Below are 26,958 nucleotides of genomic sequence, written 5' to 3' on the forward strand. Positions count from 1 at the left end.
ATTATTTTAAAATAAAAAAAAAATGAAAAATAAAAAATGAAAATACTTTTAAAACATAAAAATAAACATAGCCTCACCTCTTGCCTACTTATTAACCTTCTTCACTGAGAATTACATTTGCCATTTGCACACCAATACCATTAATTGAACATAGAATTAGTAGAAGGACATCTACCATATATTAAAAAGAATATATAAAAAGTTTTTCACCATAAATTAACTTTCCTGTAAAGTAATTAATTAATGAATTCCTCTAAAAAGACATCACATCAGTTCATTTAAGGTTTATTTAGTAGGGCTGGGGGGGAAGAATTTAGAACAAGCTGGCGATGGTCAGAAGAAAGCAACAAGCAACGAAGAAAAATTGAAAATTGGAAGGAAGGAAGGAGACACACTGCCTTCCTCTCTTGACTATTTTCAAACCCTCTCCCAAAGGTGGACTTTGACCATTACTTTTCTCAATCCCTGCCTGCATTATTCAATATTTTTCAATGTCCTAAGCTACTAGTCCTCATACTTTTCAAATTCTTGCACACCAGACAACCTCCTCTCTATTTGCTTCCATTATTCTTTTACTTTCCTCTTTGTTGTTCATACATGACCAATTGGTGGTCCCTTATAATCCCTAACACTGCTACTTTTCAAAGCTGCTCTCTCTCTTCCTCCAGCCCCAGCGAGAGAGCAGGCTCAGTTTGCTTATTTTTCAACTCTCAGTGCCTTCGTTCTCTTCCCTCCTTAAATAGTTTGCTTACTTTTCTCAAACATGATCACCCGTCAATCCATGGAGATCAAATCAAGAGGGAATTTTCAAATAAAATAATAGGAGAACATAGGATAGAGAGACCCAAGTTAAGGGATCTCTCCACTATGCATCAACATTATTGTTCTTAGCCCTAGTTCCTGGACCTCATGATGGACGCCGTCTTCCTGCTCAGTGAAGTAGAGCGTGCCAACTTTCTCCGATATTTCATGCAGTGTTTTGGCAGCACTTACATCTGTCTTTGGTCATATTTACCTCAACCATCTAAGTATGTCTTGCAATACTAGCTATCCCTCTCTCATAATCACCACAAATTTATTGTTAGTGTTCTTTCATAATTATATATATATATATATAATTTTAAGTTACATTAATGATTAATATTGTTTATGTTCAGCTATTTATTCTTCTGGGATGGATATTACCATGAAGAAAGCAATCAGCCCAGCTCTTCTTCAGGGAGTGTTGCCAGGATGCTTTTCGATCAGTATCGACAGGAACGATTCTTTGCTGTAAACGAGTATGAAACGCATGTTCACCTATATTTTCTTCTCTTTAATTAGATGTGCTACTGATATGTATGTATGTATCGGTTGTTAATGCTTTCTTTCTTTGTTTGCTGGATCCTATGTATATCAGCCGTGTTCCCGGAGTTGCATTCAAAAACAAAATTCCCTTCATAGAACTAAAGGAATTTGAGCTTCAAAGATCGGCGTCTACGGATGCACAGAGGCGATTTTATCAGGTAATCATTTTAACAAGAAGAAAAGGCCTTCATCCTGTTGATCTATCAATCAACTCAATAAGGTCTGCCATTGATATATCCCTTTGTGTCTTATCTTGTCACAGGAAGCAAGGATTAAGGTCTGCTTACTTTCTTCTCTCCAGGATAATAAATCAAGGTGTTTCATTTCCTTTACAGCCATGTGATCATGAGTAATGTTTTCACATTTTCTTCTTATGTCATTTTAGACTGCAGTCTTCATGGGGTGCAATAGTGGGGAAATTGAGTTAGGCTGGTCCAATGCAACTCACCAAGTAAGAAATCTGAACTAAACTTATTAATTAATTTCAAGCTAAGCTATATTGTTAATTAGTTATATAGCCGCTTCATTATGGAAAGAAGAAAATGGAACCCTAGCTAATTGAAATTCAACGGGGTTTTATATAATTTTTCAGTTTAACATTGAAAATGAAATGAGGAATTGGTTCCCGGAGGACTTCTCTCGGCAATCTCCATTAAGAGAACTTCCGCTAGTAGTTGATCCAAACATACCCTCATCATCTTCATCCTCCCTGAGATCGCTATCCATGGATAGCCCAGAGATCTCTTCTCTTATCTTCACTATTCCAAGCTCATCTCACATACCAGAGGCACATCGAGAGGCTCCCTCATTGCTGCCACCAATATTGCCAAGCACAAGCAGTCCACTCCAACATACATTGCAATTGCTGCAACCAGTTCTGCCGACACCAACGGGTAATATTCTGCAACAAGTATTGCAGTCTTTGCAACAAAAACCTAGCCCACAGCAGCAAGCAATTCAATGTTCGCAATCAACACCAAGCACAACTAGTCTACTTCAAGAAGCCATGCAACCTTTGCAAGCAATACAAAGCAGCACTAGCCCACACCAAAAAGCCATGCAACCTTTGCAAGCAATACAAAGCAGCACTAGCCCACACCAACAAGCCCTGCAAGCGTTTGCCCTAGAACGAAACATTCAACTGCCAACTCCAGAGAGTGAAGATGCTGTAATGACAAGAGCCATCCTTGCAGTTTTAACTTTCCCTTCCCCTTCTTCCTCTTCTTCTTCACATAGTTTGCCTCATATGCACCGGGTACGCCAGGGAGCTAGCGCCTTCAACAATTATCAATCGGCTCTAGCCCCCAAAACGCAAACAAGAGCCAGTTTACACAGACATAGTATGCTTACACGAGTAATTACCTATTACAGACGCTTAAATATTGAAAGACGTGACCATATGCTCGGAGGCCGCCCAACAAGCACACAGTTGCACCATATGATATCAGAGAGGAAAAGGCGAGAAAAGATTAATGAAAGCTTTAAAGCATTGAGATCAATTATTCCCCCAGAAGCTAAGGTAAATATGACCAGCCAGTTTTCATTGCTACAGAATACCAATAGCTAATTAATTCATTGAGATTTGATTTGCTTTCAGTTATAGTATTAGCTAGATATGCATGCGTTTTAAGCATGAACAAGTACTGTAGAATCATGTGGTAGAATTTATTCAAGTCTATACATGTAAGTTTATAGTTCTATATGAATTGATAACGGGTAGCAATTAATGTAGAATTAATTAATTAATATTGCATGGATATTTAAACTACAGTTTCACTAATTAGATTTTGGATCGATTATATAGAAAGATAAAGCATCTATCCTTACTCGAACAAGGGAGTACTTGACATCTTTGAAGGCTCAAGTTGAGGAACTTAGTCGCGAGAACCAGAAGTTAGAAGCACAACTTTCAAAAGCTGCAGTTGCACAAGTAAGGGATTCATCATACGAAAGACTTGATGTCCGGGTTACACACATATCTGAATCAACATCTGAACAACGGATTATAGACTTGGTAGTGAATCTAAGAGGAGAAAGCCCCATTTTGGACACGGTAATTACTAGGATATTGGAGTTCTTAAGACAAGTTACGGATGTGAGCTTGATATCCATTGAAGCCAGCACACATACAGCAGAATCAGCTTCTTTTAATCGAGTGGTTCTAAGGCTCAATATTGAGGTATGTATGTCTGTACTTCAATTGCTTGAGCCCCTTCTCAAGGGTGCAACTGAGTAAATTATAACTTACTCCCCATGTTTAATTTTCACATGAACAAATCATTTAATCTCCTTGCAAAAAAAAAAAAAAAAGAATTAATCTTTATTTTCTGAATCCGCTAGTCACTTAATCCTTTCCTAGATTTTTTGTTACTGAGACGTAACATAATTTTCCTAAGAAAAAAGGGTTTCCTACAGGATTCTATTCCCCTTACTTTTTTATTCGATATAGACCCCACAGGCGCTGTCTATGGCCATCAACTTCGGGAAATAAACATTCATTAAATATTATCTTCCTTTTTGCTAAAGAAAATTCGAAAGTATAATAAAGTTAGAGTGATAAATATATTGATTTGTGGTGATTTGTTGATTATAGGGGAATGACTGGGACGAGTCTGGCTTCCAGGAAGCAGTGAAGAGGGTTGTTGAAGATCTGGCACGTTGACCGTTGGACCAATCCTTGAAACCTTATAGTACCCGATGCATGATGCTTAATCACCTCTCTTTTCCGCGACAACAACATCTCCTTATTTTCCACCAACCAATATTTGAGATGACTTCATGGTGTATGTTTTGATTTACTTCTTCAATTTTGGCTCCTGTGCTGGTGTTTTCTTGCACAATTTTGATGGCCAGTCAAATACAAGCAAAGGCAACTTGTATGGTGTTAGTTTGATGGGAAACATGCAACCTCATACTAAAAGTACTTTGCTCTACACGTTCCTCTTCAGCATGTGTGGGAAGATGAAAGTGGGAGCTCGAGGAATTTCAATACATTTTATTTATTTATTTTTTGCTCATTTTCTTTACTTCTGCTTTCTCTCCATCCTAATCAAGACATAAATGATGTTGACGACGATCGATGAATTTATAATTGAAAGACTTGCGCGCATATGCTTTTCTTTTTGGGAACCTCCATTAAATGGGATCTTTCTGTCAACATCCATTAATATTTTCCGACGAGCATAGAAGGGTCAAGCGAGAAACATCCACTACAAATAAATAGCCATTTTTAAATTTCGAAGAGTTTGTGACTCCATACATCTTAATCATGAATCTGTCACAAATGCATTTGTGGTCACGAATCCTTCAGGAAAAAAATTATGACTGAATTATGTGATTCAGACACAAAATAAAAGGTTTTTTTAGTGATCTAAATATTAGAAATCTAACTGCTTTATATATGTTTTGGGATTAAATTGAGAATTGGGTAATAATTTAAAGGCTATTTAATTTGAGATTTTTTTTTTTTTACTACCATGATGGATTCATAAAAAACAGTATTTAAATGCAGAACGTCACCCTTTTGTTTTTGCAAAAATATTATAGGGAATATTTTTTATGTTTTCAAGGGAAAAAAAAAAAAACCTTTCGAAGATTGTCCTCACCAAGGCTGCGTAGCTTCCTGTTTCTCTGATGCCACGTCATCACATTAGATTCGAAACAGTGTCCTCTTTTCTACTCCAAGGATCCCCAAATGGAGCCTTGGAGACGGCGGTTTTGACCGGGCACTTTCTTATTTTTTAAAACCAAGGTTTAGCTTTTTAAATTAACTAAGACAAGTGAGGGCTAGGTAGGATATGCAGGTGTATATTGCATCATGAGCTGTTTGTTCGTAAAAAAATAATTTTTTTTTTTTGTGAAAGTGGTTTTTTTAAAAAATAAATTTCAGAAAAGTATATTATTTTTTAATGTTTGGTAGTGTCATGGACATGAAGTTGAAAAACACTTTCTAGTGTTTGATTATGTTATGGAAAATGAGCTGAAAAATAGCTTATTCGTGTTTTTTTTTCAAATTTATTAAAATAATAAGGAATAAATCTTACAAATTTAAAAGTTGAATAAGAATGGAATTGAAAAAAAAATCTAATTTTATAAATTATTTCAAATAAAATAAATAATAGAGATCAAATCTAGCAAATAAAAAAAATTAAAAGATGATGAAATTAAAATAATAATAATAACAATTTCATAAATTATTTTAAATAAAATAAGTAACAATCTTATTGTTAAATAAAATAAAATAAATTAAAATAATAAGAATGAGGATCAAGTTTGATAGATAAAAAATTTTAATTTAAAAAATGATAAGAGAAGTAAATAACAATCATAAAAATAAAGACCAAAGTTAATATAAAAATCAAATTAAATCAAATTTTAAGGGATGAATTAAAAAAAAAAGATTCAAACAAAATATATAGCAATCAAAAGTTTGAGGACCAAATTTGACATAATCAGCAAATAATATGATATTTTTAAATTTTTCACAATTTTTGAAAAGTGTTTTCCACTCAAAATAAAAGGAAAACACTTTCCTGAAAATCAAGTTAAATTTTCCTTTAACAGGAACAAAAAAATGTTTTTCGTTGATCAACTTTTCTAATGACAAACAAACACAGGAAAGTTTGGAAAGTGGTTTTCCAGAAACTACTTTCCGGGAAACAAACGCACCCTAATTTATTTTATTTTCTTTCTCGTACTGTACTGAGAGGAACATGAAGAGAAGGGAAGGGTTGATGAGAGAATCATCAAATCTCAATTTAAGAAGTTTTTCTTTCTTTCTTTGGTTTTTAAAGTTAAGAAGTTATTCTTACAAATGTATTTGATGTAGTTTTAAAATTATTTGATTCAGTTGACATAAATTCCTTGATAAAAAGATAATAATCATAAATCCACTTGTTAAAATATTTTAAAAAATAATAGTCAAATCATTTTGAACAATACATTTATTTTTTACTATGTCAAGGTATATTTTTTATAGTAGACCCTAAATCGTCCAAGAAAACCTAACTACCCAAGAAATCCTAATCATCTAAATAGTATTAATATTTTATAATACCACTTTACCGTACCATAAGGACGTTGCCCCCACATCCCTAAACTATTAATCATCCATGGCAACAAAACATGAAATAAGTTCCAAAGAGGCAAATGTTATCATTTCGCTTTGCTTCACTCGATATACTCCCACTTCACTTCGAAATCTGCCTATGAACTACAAACTACAACAATCTCTACCCTTGCACGAATATCTACCCCTAAGTGAAAAAGTTGAGAAAACTCCACCTGGAATAATAGGTTAGGACATCTCTCATCTATCATCTAGAGAAATTAATTGAGTTCAAGCAATGCTTGAACTTATTGTGGTAAAAGTATTTGTTAACATGTCTATTGCATTCTTAAAAATGTGAACTTTTTTAAGCAAAAGTTCACTGGAAGAAACCAATTCTCTGATCTTATAAAACCTCACATCTATGTGCTTGGTTTTTTACTAAGTAAATGACACTCTGACTATCATAATACAACTGAACTCCACCTTGTTGAATACCGAACTCTTTGACCAAACATCTAAACCACAAGGCTTTCTTGGCAGCCTCAACCACTACCATATATTCTGACTCAATATTAGTTAGTGCAACTAGAGACTGAATCGTAAACTTCCAACAAAAAGGCCCCTACTAAACATGATTTTATAGTCTGTAGCACCCCTTAAGTATATGAAGATCCATTTGAATGTATCCTAATGTTGTCGTTCCGGATTTGATAGAAACTTAGAAAGCATATCTTTGTCGTCGCTCTCTAAGTCTTCTTTTTTTTATATTCGCAGAGTTTGATGAACCCTCTTTGTTCTCTATATCCCCCTTCATTTTCTCTGGACATTCTCATTTTATATGTCTTGTTTTTCCACACTTATAATATTGTATATCCTTCCTCTTCCTAGATTTGGATCGAGCTTTGTTGTTCCTCAATTTATTTTGGGACTTGTTTCTCCCATGCTCCTGATTACTCCTCATCATCAGCCCTTCACCTTATGAATTTTTGTCACCATTTTCTTCCTTAGATTAAAGCTTAATAAGGCACCTGTGATCTCTTCCAATATGAGAGTTTATTTCTCACATATCAGAATTGTAACAAATTTTCATATATAGGAGAAGTAGGTAGGGAATTCAGTAACATCAATAATTTTAAAGGACTTAAGAGGTTTAATTTTGCATCGTTCTTCACTTTCTTTTATTGACTCAGTTGTGAATAAGCCTTACATAAAGGTTGCCTTCGACGAATGGAGTTTCTATAAGCAGAAAGGTCATTGGAAGACTCAGTGTCCTAAACTAAGATAGTAGAATCAAACCTGAAAACCTTACAATCAGTCACAATCTAATGATCATAGACCATCTTAGGGTTACAAACCATCACACTATAATATTGCAACAACAGTTTCATCAGTTTCTTTCACCGATCCTAGTACTCCAGCTGAGCAATTTTAGAAGTTTCTCTCCTTACAGCCACAAGCTATGTTTGCTTCTTCTTTCGTATGTTAATTGCCTAATAGTTCTTCAGGTATGTCACATTATGAATGGGTTTTAGATTCTGATGCTTCACATCATATATCTCCATATTCTTCATCCTTTTCTTTTATGTCCCCTTCATCTTCTATTCATGTTATGACTGCTAATGACACTTCTATACCCTTAGCAAGTGTTGGTTTTATTATCACACCTCACTTGTCTCTCTTTAATGTATATCTTATTCTGAATCTCATATTGAATCTTGTTTCTATTGGTCAAATATGTGATTCTGGTAATTATTTAGTCATCTTTTCCTTTGTTTTTTATTATGTGCAAGATCTATAATCTTAGAAGCTGATTGAGAAATGTCACAGGGAGAAAAGACTATAGATTTTGGATGAGTAAAAAATGTTAGCTATTGCTGCTGCTGCTACTAATGTTGATTTATCTTCTTTTCATTTTAGTCCTTCTTCTTCTAGTTTTTATTTATGACATTCTTATCTAAGTCATGTTTTGTCTTTTTGTTTGAGATTTTTGGTATTCATAGGAGCCTTAGGAAATTTACAAACTTGTGATATTTCTGATTGTAGTGGATGTAAACTGACAAAATTTTTTGCTTTATCTTTTAATCAAATTATTTTTATTTATTCTTCTCTATTTGATTTGATTTATCTGATGTGGAAGGACCTTCTCTAATTACCACAAAAGAAGAGTCTCGATATTATATTTCTTTTATTGATAATTATACTTGTTATTGTTGTGTTTATTTAATAAAACATTGTTATGAATTCTTTGAGATATATACAATCTTTCGAGTTCTTGTCAAAACACAACATTCTATTATTATTAAATGTTTTAGGTATGATTTGGGTGGGGAATACCTCTAATAAATTTTATGAGTTGCTTGCTTTAAATGGAACTATTTATCAAACCTTATGTACAAATTCTCCTTAGCAAAATGACATTGTTGAAAGAAAATATAGGTACATTATTGAAACTACTTGTTGTCTCTTGTTGTTCACTTCAGTTCCTAGTGTATTTTGAGGCGAAGTTGTTCTTACTGTTGTAGGTTTAATTAATACAATTTACATTATTGAAACTACTTGTTGTTCGCTTCAGTTCCTAGTGTATTTTGAAGCGAAGTTGTTCTTACTGCTGTAGGTTTAATTAATACAATTTTATCTTCTCATATTTCAGGTTTATCTCCTTTTAAAAAGTTGTATGAGTATACCCTTGATTATTCTTTCTTTAAAGTTTTTAGTTGTACTTGTTTCATTCTTCGTCTTATGTAGAACACAACAAGTTATCCTTTTGATCTACTGTTTATGTATTTCTTAGTTATGGTGAAGGTAAAAAGGGGTATTGTTATTTTAATCCAATAACTCAAAAACTTTATGTGTCTTGTCATGCTATCTTCCTCGAGCATACACCTTTTTTTTCTATTCCATCCACTACTCATAGCTTGACTAGATCAGATCTTATTCATATAAATATTTTTTATGAGGATTCAAATAGTTAATCATCTCAGGTTCCTGGAACCTTAAATACCCCTTCTAATGTTTGACAAATTCTGATTGATCATTCTGCTACTAACATTTTACTCTCCCACACACCTGAAGCTCTATTCTCTTCTATGGCCCCTCCAACTGCGTCTAAGATTGTGGATCTACTTTTACATGAATCCATACGCATTCATAAGTCCACAAAGTTACCAAATTTTGTTTATTCTTGTTATTTTGCATCATTTACTTCCTTTTTATCTTCTATTCATTGTCTCTCTAAGCCCTCTTTCTATAAAGAGATAATTTTTTTATCCTTTTTGGCAGCAAGTTATGGATGAGGAATTTTATGCTTTTCATAAAATAAATACTTAGGATTTGGTTCCTTTACTTGCTAGTAAGAGTGTTCTTGGTTATCGTTGGGTGTATAAGATCAAGACTAATTCTGATTGATCTATTTAGTGATACAAAATTAGGTTGGTTGCAAAAGGATACTCTCAACAGTATGGTATGGATTATATGAGACATTTTCTCCTGTTGCAAAAATGACTACTATTTGTAGTCTTATTGCAGTAGCTTCGGTTCATCAGTGACATATCTCTCAACTTGATGTTAAAAATATCTTTTTAAATAGAGATCTTCAAGAATAAGTTTATATGGTGCCCCCTTCTAGTGTTTCACATTATTCTAGGTATGCTTGTAAGCTCAAGAAAGCGTTATATAATCTCAAACAAACACTCGTGCTTGGTTTGAGAAATTCTCTATTGTGATCTCTTCCCTTGATTTTGTTTCTAGTAGTAATGATTCTTCTTTTTTTGTTAAGTGCACTGATGCAGGTTGTATCATTATGTTTTTATATGTTGATACATGATTATTACTGGTGATGATATTGATGGTATTTCAATTTTAAAGTCAAAGTTAGGTAAACAACTTGAAATGAAGGATAATACTTCTTGGGTATTAAGGTATTATACTCACCCAAAGGTTATATTCTTTCTTAGTCGAAATATGTTATAAATATTCTTGAGTGAGCTAGACTTACTAATAATAAAACTGTAGATACTTCCATTAAGGTTAACACAAGGTATTCTTCTTCTTATGGTTTACTCTTGTCAGATCCTACTCTATATTGTAATATTGTTTGGGAGCTTGATATATCTCACTATTACTCGTTCAGACATTGCATATGTTATTTCTGTTGTTATTAAGTTTGTTGTTTCTCCTACTTTCGTTCATTGGGCAGTTGTTCTTCATATTTTATGATATCTTTATGGCACAGTCTATCAGAGTCTTTTACTTCCATTCACCTCTTTCTTGGAGCTGCATGCATACTCTGATGTTAATCATGACAATGATCTCAGATCGCAGGATGTTACTGGTTTCTATATCTTTTTGGGTGATTTTCTTATTTCTTAGAAGAGCAAGAAACAATTTATCATTTCTCAATCTTCAACCGAAGTAGAGTATTGTGCGATGACATCTACTATCAAAGAGATTGTTTGGTTACGTTAGTTACTTACAGATACAAGAGTTTCTTTTTCTCGTCCCACTCTTATGTATAGTGATAACTAGAGTTCTATTTAGATTGCTCACAATTTGATTTTTCATGAACGAACTAAGCACATTGAAATCGATTGTTATATTACTCGTCATCATCTCAAACATGATACCATTACTTTGCCTTTTGTTTTTTTCTTCTTTGCAGATTGCAGATTTCTTTACCAAGTCGTATTCTATTTCTTGTTTTCGTTTTCTACTTGGTAAACTCTCGATGGTTGTAGCTCCCGCATCGTGAGTTTGAGGAGAGATGTTAAGAAATATAGGGTTATTTTGTTTTATTATTTATTAAGGATAGAATAGTTTCTTCAGTTTCCTTTGTTTTAATCTATATATAGTCTATTTTTATTTACGTTAAGTTAATTTTTTTTTAATAATTCATTATGTTATACAAACATCAATAAAACTCTAGCCTCATCTTTTTGTTTTCTTTGGATTATTTAACAAAGCCAAAGTTATAAAATTTCATCATGGTATTTGAAAGATACGTGGATTTGAAGTTCTAGATCTACAAAATTTAATTTGATTTTTTCTATTTGTTGGTAAAAAAAAAAAAAAAAAAAACTTGATTTTAAAGGTTAGATTTATGTTTATAAGGTTGAGAAGAACATCGCAATGTAATATATTGTCGCCATAAACAAGAAATGGAGTGGTGATCGGACTTTTCTTTCAATCAGAAGAGCAGCCGTGTATGGTTCGCTAATACTTTTCTGCTTTCAAGACCAGCTTTAAAGATAACCTTTCCTGAGACGACTTGTCAGAAAACTTTCCTAAGAATTATTTGAGGAATTCTTACTTGCAATGCTGTCATTATCTTTTGAAAACTCGATGAGACTCGTTGAAGAACACAACTACGGATGTCGTGTCATCCATGCAAATGACGTAGTCCTCTTTACTTCTGCTTCTAAGATGCCATCCAGAGCAAGCGCACCGAGTCCAAGTATGAGTGTGAGTGTGTGTTTTTCTTTCGTCTAACTTCCTTCCAGATTCAAAATCTTTACCCTTCCAAAAGTTTTTGCTCTGTCACAACACACACTCGCACACACAAACCAAACATATCAATTAAAATTTATTATTAAAAATGATTTTAATAAAAAAAAACGTTAACATGTTAGGGATACAAATAGGATCTTGTCATTAAATATCTATTTAGTTGCATAAAAAGAAAAATTAATCAAAGAAGTTAAATTTGATATATAATTTTAGTTTCATGTTAATTTTTGTTAGATTTAGAAAAATATATTTATAATTGTCGAAGTAAAGAATTCATGAGGTGGGATGGGACACGTACACAAAATATAAAGGTGTTGGAGTCCTGGAGACCATGCTAGTCCATCAAAGTATATGAATGATTTTTCTAGACTCAAATGCAAAACCTTTAAAACTTTGTGTTGTTTCCTCATCATTTTGGATTTCAATTTAGTGATTTTAACTGGACATGGATCGCACTACATTTTGGGTCGGCATTCTCTGTAAAAAATAATATCTAGGTATCACAAGAACGTTATGAAAAACTATATGATTCAGGTTATTAGATTGGAAGCACCATATATGAAAAAAACTATGAAACCCAATCCCTAGTAAATCAAATGTCAAAGGATGAAATCGGGAAAAAAAATTCAATTACGTAAAAAGATTTTTTTAAAATAGAAATTAAAGGAATGAGGGTGAATCAAAATAAAAAATAAATTAGAGGGCAACTAAAATGTTTTGATTGGAGGGTTAAATTAAAAAGAAAAAACATTTAATAAAAGGATTAGAAAAATCAAAAGAATGAGGACTAAATTAAAAAAAAAATAACATCCCATAAACTTGAATTGATGGATAAAATTGAAAACCTTTAAAACTTTTACAAAAAGACCAAGGAAAGAAATTAGAAATTAAATTGAAAAAAGTAATATATCAAAAATTAAAATTGAAGTACTCAATTGAAATAAATAAAACTTTATCAAAAGGGTTAAGGAAAAAAAGTAGAAATCAAACTAATAAGAAATAAACTTAAAATATCAACAACAAAAAGGACTAATCTATATTTTTTTGGGTAGGAAAGAAAAAAGAAAAACAAAGATCGACCGATGACAAACCACCACCGTTGTTGTTGACACATGCTATAAAAAAGAATGTGGTGCTTCAAACGACATGATGGATGGTCATTTTTTATTGTTAGGAGGCATCATATGCACTGCTTAAAGTGCTCGTGCTCTACACATACTAGAAAAGTTTTTTAAATAATTAATATTTAATCCATGATAAAAAAATAAAAACCCTCATGATGATCTTGATAATTACAAAAAAACTATGTAAAAAGACTAAAAGGCCTCTGGATGAATAATTTAATTTTTTTTATTCAAGGGATAAAATTATCACTTTAATGTTTTTAGGAAAGAAAAAGACTAATACCCATGTTTTCTAGTTTATTTATTTTTTAATTTGAGGTTAATTGGATAATTTTACTCTTAAAAAATAGAGAAGAAATCTTTTAATAATTAATGAATTGTGTTAAAAGATGAAATTACCCCCAACTGGGCATCTATTTTTTTCTACAACGGTAAAAACATTATTTCATTACTATAATAAATAGTCTGTATAAATGTGTGCACAATGTTTTTCCTTTACGTTATTGCTTGTTTTTAATTTAATATTGGTTTATGCTTACTTTTGTTTTTCTTGTGCTTGCGTGGAGTGTTTCATGTTGGATGTTCGAAAAACTTTTTTCTGGACTAACTCAATTTTATACTCGAAAAGCATTGATGAACAAAACGACGGGGAAAATGATCAACATTCTCAGTTTCAGTTAAATTCCGTGGGTCGTCAGAGATAATTAAAATAAATTCGGAGCTTCACCTATACATCAACTCGTACAAATTAATCTGAATATTTATATTAAACTAAAAGAAAATTATGAACTATCAATAATAGTGTAGCTTAATTACTTAGTTTACCTATTTATTTTTTAAATATTACTAGTTTAAATCTTATATATTTCAGAATTATAAAAAATTTATATGACAATAAATTTTTACATCTATGAAATTACTTGAGTTACATACAAATAAATCCTGACAATCACGTTAATCTAAAAGTAAAAAAGCTTGGGCTGCCGCTATCACTACAACTAATCAATGTTACATTAACTTGATTTCATATGAGATTTTATCCCAGTTAATATTTACTCCGTTCATTGTTATGAGTGCTTATTAAGATCAAATTTTCAACTAGGTAAAAAAAATTGATTTTTAGTATATCTCATAATTTGAATTATTAATTCCATAGAGTATAATAATTTTATTTTTATTAAAACTTTTTTTATTTAATTATACAATAATAAAAATAAATATTTATAAAATTAAGAATCAACCAAATATAGTGACGATTATTTGAGACCATAACAAACCTAAAAAAAAATTAAAACAAATTATGAAGGCCGATTCAAAATCAATAAAATATTAAAATATAAAATTAAAATAATAATAATAATTTAACATTATTCGACTAAAATTTGGTCACCACAATGGTGACCAGGAAATCATGAGTTTTTTTTTTCTAAAAATCTAGTTTCAACCTATTTTCACGTAAAAACACCTATTAAACACTATTAAAAACTCAAAAAACTAACTAATCAACCTAACAAAACCCCAAAATAGTCCAAAAATATAAAATCAAAGTTGTACATCTCTTTTTTTTTTAAAAAAAAAAACATGTTATCTATTGCAATAAATGATATTATTTGTTTGCTAGAATCCAACCACCATAATGATGGTTGGAAAACCATGAGGTCTCTTCTTAAAAATCTATTTTTCAAGTTATTTTCACATATAAACACCTAATAAATACCATTAAAATCTATTTTAAAAAAAACAAAAAAAAACTACTTAATCCAAAAACCTCAAAAAGACAAAATCAAATTAGAAAAAAAAAGTTCTTTATCAACCCCAATTTATATTTTTTTGGCAAGAATAAGGTCTAAAAATACATCAATGAGATTTGTTCATCAAATTGATCCCATTAATATCAAAAATAGATTTTTTTTTAATTATTGGATTATGAAGAATCAACGACTTTCTCTCTCCTCACTTAAACTCAAGCACTAAAATGTTAATAAAATTAACTTTTGAGTCAAAAATAAAATTACACAAATTAAAATGTTTATTTTAGGGAGAATGGGAAAAAAGAAGAAGTTTTGTTTAGTTTAGATATTTTTATTATATACTTTATTTTGGTTTTTTATTTAATAAAATAAGAAAAGTTTTGTTTTTTTTTATGAGAATGATATTGTTGTTCTTAATTGTTCTTTATTAAACAAATATTTCTAAAATGATCGTTATATATGTTTATTAAATCTATAATTTTTTAATTCAAATTGAATGGATATGATTTAGTACATGATAATACTAACCACTAATTATTCTTTAATTATTTTGTTTATCTCATCTAATCTACATCATTGAATTCACAGTTAATTATTAGAATTGGAACATGACCACTGTAATATCACACATTAGAGTGATTATAATTTTTAAGAAGAAATGTATTATATGAAGCTTTTTTGTAATATTTGTTTGAAAAATCTGAGGGGTAAATTTTTTATAATATTGTTTTTTTTATTAGGGTTTCTAGAAACTGATGGGAGAAATTTGATTTAATTGTTTCTTAATTAAAGGTGGGTTTAAGGTACGTAGGTTCTGATATGGTAGTAGGTAGAGTATGATTTTTATGATATGGTCTAATATTTGATGGTAAGGCTAAATTATTTTATTATGGAGTAGTTTGAACCGTAGGAGGAAATTATGTGATCTTGGTGATGACATTTGAGGGCCAAGAGGTCATGGAATTAGATCTAAAGATTGAAATTTGTTATTGGTCAAAAGAGATATAGCTTGAACTTTTGTATGATAATAAATGTCTAATTTAAAAATATTTTACCAAACAGTCCAAAAAAATATAATTTAAAAAGTTTGCAAAATAAATGATGTTTTTTTCTGAATGAAAGACTTTTATGAACAATCTTGTTATATGCTTTAATTTTAGCAATAATTCTTATAGCACGTGCTTTATAAAGTAGGTGAAACTTTTAGCTGTAATGTTACATCATTATTATCATCGGTTTAAAAATATAGTTGTGATTGTTTTTTAAAATATTTTTTATTTAAAAAATATTAAAATAATAATTTTTTTAAAAAATTATTTTTGATATCAGTATATTAAAATATCTGAAAACACTAAAAAAATATTAATTTAAAACAAATAAAAAATAAAAAAAATTTAAATTTTTTTTAAAATATTTTTGAAACGTAAAAACAAACAGGGTCGAAGAATTTTATAAAGAATTCTATTTAAAATTTTTTAAAAAATATTCATGCCATATTAAAAATAAAAATTATCTATAAAATGTAAAAAAGATATTAACATTACCTTCACAAGATTTATTGAAATTTTATTTTAAGAAAATAAATAAGAAACTTACTTGAAGACTAAAGATTATGAAAAATTGAAACTAAACTGATGGATTTCATATTTGTTTTGGTGAAAAGTCTTTTTTTATTAAATTATTTATTTATATTTTAAAAAACATATATAAAAAAGTAGTTCATATTCATGATGATAAGATAGGAACTTACTCAATAAAATAATATTTAGCGACTGAACCCGAAGCAGCGCGAGGGTTCTATCAAGTAATCATTGTAATATTTTATTGTATTCTTCAAAACGTGGCGTGGACAGAACAATACATTATTCTATTATTATTATTATTATTATTCCAGGATATGACTGACCGTTGATCAAGAATGGAACCATTCTTTCCATGAATTGAAATCGCTAAGATAAAGTACACATAGAAAGAATCAGCTTATTCATGCTGCACAGCAATATTAAGTTGTCTGTAAATTAACTCAAATATTTATATTAATTAAAAAAATATTATATAAAAATAAATTTGAGCTTCTCAGCTGATTAGATTTTAGATTTATTTTTTAGAGATTATCAATTTAAATCTTATAAATCTCAGGGTCATTGAAAACTTATATGGTTGTTAACTTCAAGGCTTGTAGGATTGGTTGAGATACGCGCAAATTAATCCGAACACCCACATTAATAAATAAAAAAAATGCACAAAAGTTACAATTAAAACAAAAGAGAATTAATCCCATTTATTTTTGTGGTTGAAAAGTATTTTTATATAAATTTAACTATTTTATTTGAAATTATTTTTTTATGTTTTTGAATTGTCTTGTTAGACCAATATCAAAAATAAATTTTATTTTAATATATTTTAAAATAAAAACATTTTAAAAAATAAATACTAAGTAATATACCTCAAAGTTCTCGTAACAAAGCACCTCCTAAACCATCTACTCAAAGTCTCAAACAATGTCTAGAAACTAATTTACTAGTGATTCTTTGAATTTTCCCTCCCTCCAATATAATTTATTGTTGTTTATTTAAGCGCCGATTTTATGATTAACTGGTCACACTATCTTACAGCACACAGTCTACAAACATTAATATATATATATATATATATATATATATATATATATTATTTAGTTTTCTTCCAAGCCCTTGCCGATGCGAAGGAGAACTTTTGTGTGGCTGAGAAAGCGTCAAAACACCTGGAAAGATCTGTACTCGTAATATTATTTGCCGTGCGCCCCATTTTGTGCAAAGAAAGACGTGACAGGGTTAGAAGAAAGTCACGGCACATGGCCATTTCTTCCATTACAAGGTGCCAAGTACTACGTACCTACTTTATAAGTGGAATTGTGCTCCGCAGCCTCAAGCTAAAAAAGTCCGCAACTTTTTCTGCTGATATAAACATGCTGTCAGCGAGTTATTTATTGTTTTTTAAACTATTTTTTATTTATTAAAAATTATTTTTAATATAAAATGATATAAAAATATTTAAAAATACTAATTTAAAATAAAAATAATAAAAAAAAATTAAATTTCAATTGATGGCGCATCTAAAAAAGCATGTGTTGAGTTAATACACTGAAGTAAGTGAACGAAAATCTCAGTACTCTAGCAAAAGGTGATGGCTGCTGGGGAATAATGCATATATTTAAAGTTTCAATTTCTCCAGAAATTGGTTTGAATAATTTCCAACACCTAAATCAAGAAATTCTGGCAGTTTCTATAGAAAGAGGGTATTTTTTTTATATATATATATAACCGAGGGTGTCCGGATTATCTTATACGCACCATAACTAATTCCAGACCCACTGAATATCCTGCAAGCCTAGGAAGCATGTAAAATACCGCGAGAGTGACAGACATGCACAAAAAGGATCGAACTCAAGTGTAGAAAAAGAAAACAAGTCCCTTCTTCCGCTAGGCCACGACCTTAAATGCACAAGAGGGTACTATTTAATTTTTGTTTTGGTTGATTTGAATACTATTTTCAATTAAAATAATCAAAATTAGCTCAAGTTTAAAACCATTCATATCAAAACTCAAAATTTTCATATAAAAAAGTTCCTCCTCCCTTGGTGAAACAACAAAAAATTAATTAATAAGAAAAAATTAATCTAAAAAAAATACATCGATAGTTTAGTAATTTATAAACCAAGATTAATAGATATGTCAGACATATTTTTTCTCATTAATACTATCGGAGCAATATTAAACTTTAACATTTTATTTTTATAAAAAGACTCATGTACTATAAATAGATTATGAATTCTTTAAACAAAATATTTGAAATCTTCATTTTGTATTTCATATTTATTCACATGTATCTTTTTGTAATACTATTGTATTTTCTCTCAAAAAATCACTGAATTAATCATTAGAGAGTCCTAAAATTCACCAAATAAAATCTTTTGCAGGTACTAGACACCTGCTTCCAACCACTTTGATTAAAAAAAATAAATCAAATTATTAAATTTAATAGATTAACTAATTATTCAGGCTGAAGCCATTCTATCAAATTACTTGAATTATTTGGGATATCATCCCTAATAAATGAGAACCGCAGCCTCACAAGAATATAATAATTACAAGGTGAATTGAATAACATTTCAAATTTTTGTAGTATTATCTTTATTATGAACTTTACTTATATTATTAGAAAGAAGAATAATGTAACATATTATTTAACCAAGAGATATTAATTAATGACATTATCTTCTTTTATAGAAAAGAGATGAGATAATCATACAATTCCCTCGATACAGAATAATTCGTCTTTTGATCAACCAATTCAGAGTTTTTCTTCTCAAAAGTTCTATTTTTTTCACCCCATGGCGGCCGCCGCCAGCCTCATAGATGAGAAATAATATTCTCTAAATTGGCTTGAAAATTAAACGGAGTAAAATAAATAAAAAACTTTATCCGTTAATTATTTACTTTTTGCATGAAAAAAAAACACTTTCAAGAAGTCAATATTCAACAGCGCAATATGTCAAAATAGCTGTCAATTAACTCATGTCAAAAAAAAAGAAAAAGAATTGTCACTGTGATAGAGACCATAGAATATGAACCACAACCAAATAAAAATAAAATAAATAAGAATAATAAAATAAGAATTGTCACTGTGACAAAAAAAATAAGAATTTGTCACTGTCGATACAGAATAATGTCTAAAAAAAATTATGATTAATAAAATAAAATAAATAATAAATAAAAAAAGGTAGCACAACCAAATAAAAAGGTGAGAAGTTAATTTCTTATAAAAACAAAAGATAAATGTAAATCTAAGTGGTTGTATATCTCATTTTACATGTTTTAATTTATTTTATGTTAGAGTAATTTTGATTGTCAATAAAAAATATTTTTATATTTTTATAATTGTGTCATTAAAATACAACTAATTTATATAAAAAATATAAGAGAAAAAATGGCTAACAAATTATAATAATCTCTTCAATGTATTTGAAGTTAAAAAAAATATTAAAAATATCGATCACTATTTAAAATAATTTAATGTAAATAGTTTAAAAAATAAAAATAAAAATAATTAATATTAAAGTAGAAAAAAACCATGGAAATAAAGAGGCTCGGCACTGCTGGGCCTAGCTGGGCTAGGCCCAGCAGTGCCGAGCCAATCATAAAAAAGCTTAGCCTATGCATTAGCTATGTTAGGAACATCATTCGCTCTATTTTTTTTCAATGTATTTGAAATAAAAAAATATTAAAAATATCAATTATTATTTAAAATAATTTAATGTAAATAGTTTAAAAAATAAAAAAGGATATTAATTAATATTTATGTAGGAAAAAGCCATGACAATAGAGAGACAGAGAGGGGCTAGCACTAATGGGCCTAGTAGGCTAGGCCCACATATCTAGTCAATTATCAAAAAACACAATCTTGTGCATTACCTATGTTTTTTTTAAGGAATATTATTCGCTCTAATTTTTTTTCAATAGGCAACGAGTTCTCTGTTGTGGCAATGGACTTGTTGCCTGATTGCCTAATTTCTAGTCACCTTTGATCACTAGAAAATCGGTGTTCAAGTTTTTGAATTCTAAATTCTTATTTTCTAACTTGTTTTCACTTAAAACACTATAAGAATCTCAATAAATCGATTCACAACCCTAAATACTCTAAAATCAATTGAATTAAAAACTAAACAAACCTCAATCTACTTTTTTTTTCAACATATTTATAGGAAAACACCACCTCCGTTAGACTCTTCTTGAGAAGACAAATCCATTGATACTAAGAACAATTTTTTTTCATTACTAAAATGTGGCCAACCGATAAATTTTTCTCTCCTCTTCTATTTTTCAATTACTCTCTCCCCTCTTTTGAACCTAATGATTAAAATGTGAACAAAATAAAGTTTTGTACCAAAAACTAAAACTTCAAAACTAGAGGGACCTAAAATATAGTCAACGCAGAATATGGGACTATAGATGATTTTTTCAAGCAAATCTGAGATAGGCCACATTTTTTTGGTTGTGTCTTAATGCTACAAATTAAAACCATGTCTTATTAAATAGACCTCCAATTGAGCTTTAAAATCTTGTCAAAACCTTTGTATCTCAAGAAAATGTAAAGAATAAAAATAAACAACTGAAAGAACATATAAAACGTAACACAAACATAAAAGGATGAAATCGAAAGAAAATTTGATGATCAAAATGAAAAAAATCACTATTGGAGACAACAATGATTTGTAACAGGTGCTACAATGCAAATCTATTATTCAGAAAACCTAATATGCTACTTGAGAATCTCCATTCTTATGCAGATAACAGTAAGTGGAGATGTGGCTATGTATTGGTAGCTAGTATGCTTGAGAATCTCCATTTTTATACGAATAAGAAGCTATTATGCCTACAAAAACCATAAAAACAAGGAGCTTGAACATGATCTCACAAAGAGAAAAACCATATAAAAATTATAATATATTCATAAATAATTAATAACATCACTTCCTAATGTACACACACATAAAAAACCAGAAGGCATTAATTCTATTTATAGAATTGTGAACGTAGTTTTAAATTACTTTTTGTTTTAACTTGAATTTGCCAAAATCTAGGAAATGGCCTTTAAAATCTATTTTTTATAGATTTGAAAATAGCGCTACAATCAAATTACGTGAGAAAATTGTCCCATCATCTTTAACAGATCGATAAACTCATCTACTAAGGATTATTTTATTTCCCTATTTGGATCACTTGTTTTTGTTTTATAAGTATTGGACATCATGGTTATCTATTGATGTAGATTGTGAATTTGATATCATACTAATCCATTTATGTTTTATTCATAGATAGAATTGTAGTTGTATTTAATTTGAATAATTGTAGTTTTTTTTTTTCTAAAACTATATAATTATTGGTCTAGGATAATATATTTTAAAAGAAGATAGTTCCTATATAAGTTTATTGATACTAGTATCCTCTTCAGTAGATAAGCAATTTTACATATCAAAAGTTTTGATATCCTTAGATTGAGTTGTATTAGGAGAAACTTGAAATTTTAATTGTGAAAAGATATTCTTAATTTCTTTGAAGAATTCTAATAGGATCTTATATGGTTTTAAAATTGGTTTAGAAACTACAAGAGTTGTTGCAACAATTATCTTAGAACTACTCAATGAAGCTTCTATGTTTATCATTTGATCTACTTAGATTTTTGTAAGAATTTATTGGTATAATTGTTTCATTAAAATTTTTTCTAATATCACTAGGATTGATTGTATTTAGTATTAAAGCCTAAGGTATGATTTAGTTATGGAGTAAGTATATGTTTTAAGTGTTTATTTCTAATTCTTAAAAAAAAAGAACTAATTAAGTTCATAGGAGTGGTCCTAATAGTAAGTCCAAGAAAGTAGAAAAACCTATTTAGACAACCTTTAAATGAACATTCAAGATGTCTTTCTACATTAAATCTACTTCAAACATAGACTCAAATATCACTAGAAATATAGTAATCAACCAAGCAAAAATAAATATAACAATTTTAGAAAAGTAATAAACAATTAGGAAATCCTCAAAATTGATAAAAAGTTCTTTATTAAAAAAAAGAATTATACCATCAAAATAGAGGAATAAGATATTCCTCTATTCAATGATTATGAAACAATTAAACATCTATCTCAAACATCAATCAACCATTAAAAAAAATTACATCCATATAGAATTAATTCAAGTAGGTGTTAAGTTTTTGTCTAGAGAAGGCCTTAATATAGAGTTTAATGAGTTCTTATTAGAAACAATTGAGTCCTTTGTAGTGAACCATTATATTTTAATTTTTATCCAAACTTCATTATGTTTTAGTATAATAGAAACATCTTGTTCACTCTACATATTAAAACCTATAATTATAAAATTCAAAGTGTATCCTCACCTTTTTTTTTATTAGTATATAGGATATAATACGAAGTAATGAAGTCTACCATCATAACTAAACCCATGAAATATGCAAAAAAAGAGAGACTATCTTTAACAAACTGATATTTCTAGATTTAATGTTGTCATCACTAAACATGTAAAATGGAATGAGGTCTCCCTTATAGAAAATTAGGAATTAGAAAATTCTTTAATATATAAACTCATAACCTAAGTAGTAATACTTAGTATAAAGATGACCATGTAAAATTATATTTCCTTGATATTCAACCAACTCTAGTAATCAGTCTAGCAATAATCATGATGAGTAAAAGAATATAAGGTTTTTAATTTATTATTTAAAAGTTAATCCTATAGGAATATACCATCAATTAGGATGTCTATAACCCAAAATATTAATATTTAATGGATAAAAATTCAACTCGAATCTTGAATTTATTTAATCATTAGATTATTCTAAATTGGCTTTTGGATAATTGACCTTTGGTCCACCTCATATCTAGGTCTAAGAGATACTGGTGATTTATAATCAAATCCTCATCTTCATCACTAGGTTTGGATGATTTCTATTATGGTTACTTATGATGCTATTTAAAATAAACAGGTTTTAGGCCTAAAGGTATTAGCCTATTACTGGTTATGACTTGTTAAGCTTTTCCCTCCAAGTCTTCTCCTTTAGAAAAAAATGGTATGATAGGTATAAAACATGTCTACTTCACATGAAGATAATTTTTTGATCTCTTAATGCCAATTTCTTAGCCTTACTATGATCAATATGCCTTTTCCAATAACAACATCTATGACTAATTACAATCCATGTCTTGATTGAGCATGGCTTGCTTTCTATAATTCCCCATTACCAATGAGTCTTTTGGTTTAGGGGTTGTTATTGTTGTTAAGTGCCTTCTACATTTGATTCTTGAAGATAATTCATCACATTAATGATCCAACAAATCAATTCCTTGATGGCCTATGAAAGTAGTTATAACCTTCTTGTAGGAATTAACAACTCTTTTCTACTAGGTGGAAGCTATTGGTGTTATGTTTGTATGAGTCTTACCGTATATAGTATTTCTTCCCCATTATCTATTGACCAAAGATGATTAAGGAGCTTGATTTTCTCTCTATGCATTAGTTGGTCAAACATTTATTCAACTTTTTTGATATTAAAAGAGTTTTATACTTTAACAACCAATAACTCTTATTACTTTGTTACCAGGCTTCCTAGCCTCTTTAAACTTCCTTGATATAGTAATCTTAAATGGTTTATCTTTCTTAAGTTCTATGGTCAAAATTAGCTGTTGTTGATTTTTCTTAAACTCCTTGTCAAAATCTAAATTGATAATTGAATAGACCATTATAACCTCACTTAAGTAACCAATTAGATAAGTTCCCTTTAATGGCTTCTTTTGAAATGGTATAGATATCAATATCTTTCATTCTTATAAACCTTTTTATGATATATTTTTTGCATCCTCTTTATAATTAACTTGATGCACTCATGCTCTATTATAGCTGCAATGCAGTTGTTTTTAAGAGTCCTTAAATGAATTACATATTTGTTATAAAATTCTTCTAGGTCTTAAATAAGTCTACTAAGTTAGCAAGTGTTATCTTTGGTTTTGTTTTGTAAAAGTGCTCATGAAAAAAAAAGCCTTTATCACCTCTCCACTATTAATTGAATTAGGTAGCAATGCGAAGAATAAGTGGGAATAATGTTTTGATTAATGAAGAACTAAATAAACTTAGTTTCACAAAGATATTTATAGTACCATATCCATATTGATTTATGAATTTGGAGATATATTCCCTTGTTGACTCACATCTTTCCTAAATAACTACTTGAAATCAATAATTTTTATTCCTCTAGGAATTGGATGGATTTGATATACCCATTTAAGACATAGGTGATGGTATGAATACCTTACTATATGTCCAACATCTAACCCCATCTTATATAAGTGTCCAGCTTATTTAATCCTATCAATCCTTCCCTTGGTTTCTGGTAAAAAACACGAGGCACAAGGTTATTAAAATAACCTTGTTGGAAAGCAACCTGTGAGGCATTATCTTGCCCAAGTATATGTTAGGTTATTTGTTTGCATATAAGGTTGTTAGGGCATATAATTAGCCTTAAGCTACCTATAAACCTATGAAGTAGGTGGTACTTTGTATGTCGTGCTTTATTAATATTGGGCTTGTATATGTGTTTACTGCATGAGTATGTAATATCCAAGATATGATTAGGAACTCTTATGCAACCTTATCAAAGCATATTCAAATAGAATATACCCTAATATGTGTTGCTTAGGAACTTGGATTCTAGCTTTAAACCAGGGTCAACATGTCACCTAGAAATTTAGAATAAGAACAACACATCATTTTAAACCCTAATTATATCCATTCACTTGAATGAAAAGGAAATAGTGTTATTTTGAAGACATTATTTATTGTCCTTTTCTTTTTCCCAACCAACCTATAAGAGATAACTTGTCAAGTACCTCCTTTTATATCCAGTTTTCACCCTTATCTTTTTACCAAACAAGAAAAAATAAAACACCACCTTATAGCCTATCTTGTGTACTATATTCTTAACTCTTTTCTTGTCATCACCTTTCTATCATTTTATTAGTAAACTCATACAAAACCACTGCCCTAACCAGCCAAAATTGCAAGGTTTTTATGTACCTATTTTTGCTAACTCTCAATACCAAACAAAACAAATGTATTTTATCTAACCAACACTAATAATCTCTCATAAAGAACAAAGGGCTAAGATCATACTGGCTCATGGTCTCTAGAATCCTATATAGTTTCTAATAAAAACCTATCAAAACAAGACATCAATGAGAAATCAACCAGGAATATCAAGGAAAACAATAAGCTAAAAGAAAACATAGTCTTTATCTTGAAAACACAAACGCTAACATCCATCTTCTATAGCAATCCATAGTCGCCCAAAATATTAAGGACCCAAGCTAAGACCTGCCTCAATTTCCCCCCCTTTTCCTTTGGTTTTAAGGTTGTCAGAACCTCAAAGCCTCCTAAATTTTCATGTCATTAACTCTACAAGTAGATGGACATCTAATGTTTTTTTAGAGTAAGAATCATTAAGCTAGCACTCCCTTTACAGATATAACTTCTATAACATTCCCTCTAGTATGTTATTAATTCCTTGAATGTGTAGGTTTATGCATTTTTTACTTCCTTTTCTTTTGTTCATGAGATGATGGTTCTTGTGTTTTTTCTAGTTTATATGTGTTCCATTCTTTTCTTCACATATTGTTTGTTTGTTACTGAGTGCCATTATTTTTTGTATGTTTATTAAGCAAACTATTTTGAGTTTGGTTCCATGAGCATTTATATCCACTTAGGAAAAGAGAGAAAGGATGAAAAAGGTAAAGATAGGAAGAAACTAGTTTAGGTTAACCATAGTTAAGCTTGCCTTTCCTTTTTAAATGTAATACTACATGCTTCTTTATTCTCTTTTCATAATTGTATGTTGGTTTTCAGCAAAATATAGGTCATTGACTAATACGATCCAAGCAAGGTCAGATTTGAATTTTGGCGTAAAATCTCCTACTGTTTATTTTTACACTATCAAGCATAACTTTCAACTCGACCATTGGATCAAATTGAAATTTTTGCAAGGGTTTCTAGACATGTTGTTATACATTGGGATAAAAGTTCAGATCAATTTGATTTTGAGAAGGGATAATTTTATAGTGTCAAAGCTACTAGATGAATCTTGTCAAATCTATCTATCTGGACCTTCGTCTACTTTTTGGACTATATCAAAGTTACAAAAAGAATTCTGCTTAAATTCTATTTGGTTAGAAAGTAGACATCTATATGCTTCTGGTGATATATGGTAAACTTGCTAATTCATTCGGACAAGAGAGAATGACTTGTTTGAAGTCAGGATTGAAATCTTTTAGGAATGTGCTAAAATTAGAGAAACATCGTTTCCTGGTATATTATGGATTTCAATCAATACAAGGATTCCTTAATGCTTTTAGAAACATATGTGGCAGTTATTAACTTACTTATTCTACAAGGATTCTATATCAAATAAGGAGACATTTATAGAAGCAACTATTATCCATAGTTTACAAGGATTCCATATCTATTATGGAATGTATGTGGTGGTAAGAAGGCTTAGGATTATTTGTTGTTTTTTTTTCTTATTTTATAAGATTTCCTAGCACATTAAGGAGATTAAAGAAAGGCAATTGAAGGGAGAAAAC

General features: G+C 29.8%; 1 protein-coding gene across 1 annotated transcript; it reads left to right on the forward strand.

Annotated features, from left to right (window-relative positions):
- The first annotated feature begins 617 nt into the window (after positions 1-617).
- LOC133689253 (putative transcription factor bHLH041) lies at positions 618-4,470 on the forward strand. Its single transcript, XM_062109054.1, has 8 exons — positions 618-1,028; positions 1,158-1,280; positions 1,400-1,505; positions 1,610-1,624; positions 1,733-1,798; positions 1,940-2,866; positions 3,152-3,526; positions 3,941-4,470. The coding sequence occupies exons 1-8, from the start codon at positions 910-912 to the stop codon at positions 4,007-4,009; spliced, it is 1,800 nt and encodes a 599-aa protein (XP_061965038.1). The 5' UTR covers positions 618-909; the 3' UTR covers positions 4,010-4,470.
- The last annotated feature ends 22,488 nt before the right edge of the window (positions 4,471-26,958 follow it).

Source organism: Populus nigra, chromosome 3 (assembly GCF_951802175.1).
Source record: "Populus nigra chromosome 3, ddPopNigr1.1, whole genome shotgun sequence".
Classification (NCBI taxonomy): domain Eukaryota; kingdom Viridiplantae; phylum Streptophyta; class Magnoliopsida; order Malpighiales; family Salicaceae; genus Populus; species Populus nigra.

Coding starts and splice junctions, on each gene's coding strand:
- LOC133689253 (XM_062109054.1), top strand. CDS start 910: ATGATGGACGCCGTCTTCCTGCTCAGTGAAGTAGAGCGTGCCAACTTT. Junction 1,799..1,939: donor GGTCCAATGCAACTCACCAA/GTAAGAAATCTG, acceptor ATAATTTTTCAG/TTTAACATTGAAAATGAAAT. Junction 3,527..3,940: donor TTCTAAGGCTCAATATTGAG/GTATGTATGTCT, acceptor TGTTGATTATAG/GGGAATGACTGGGACGAGTC.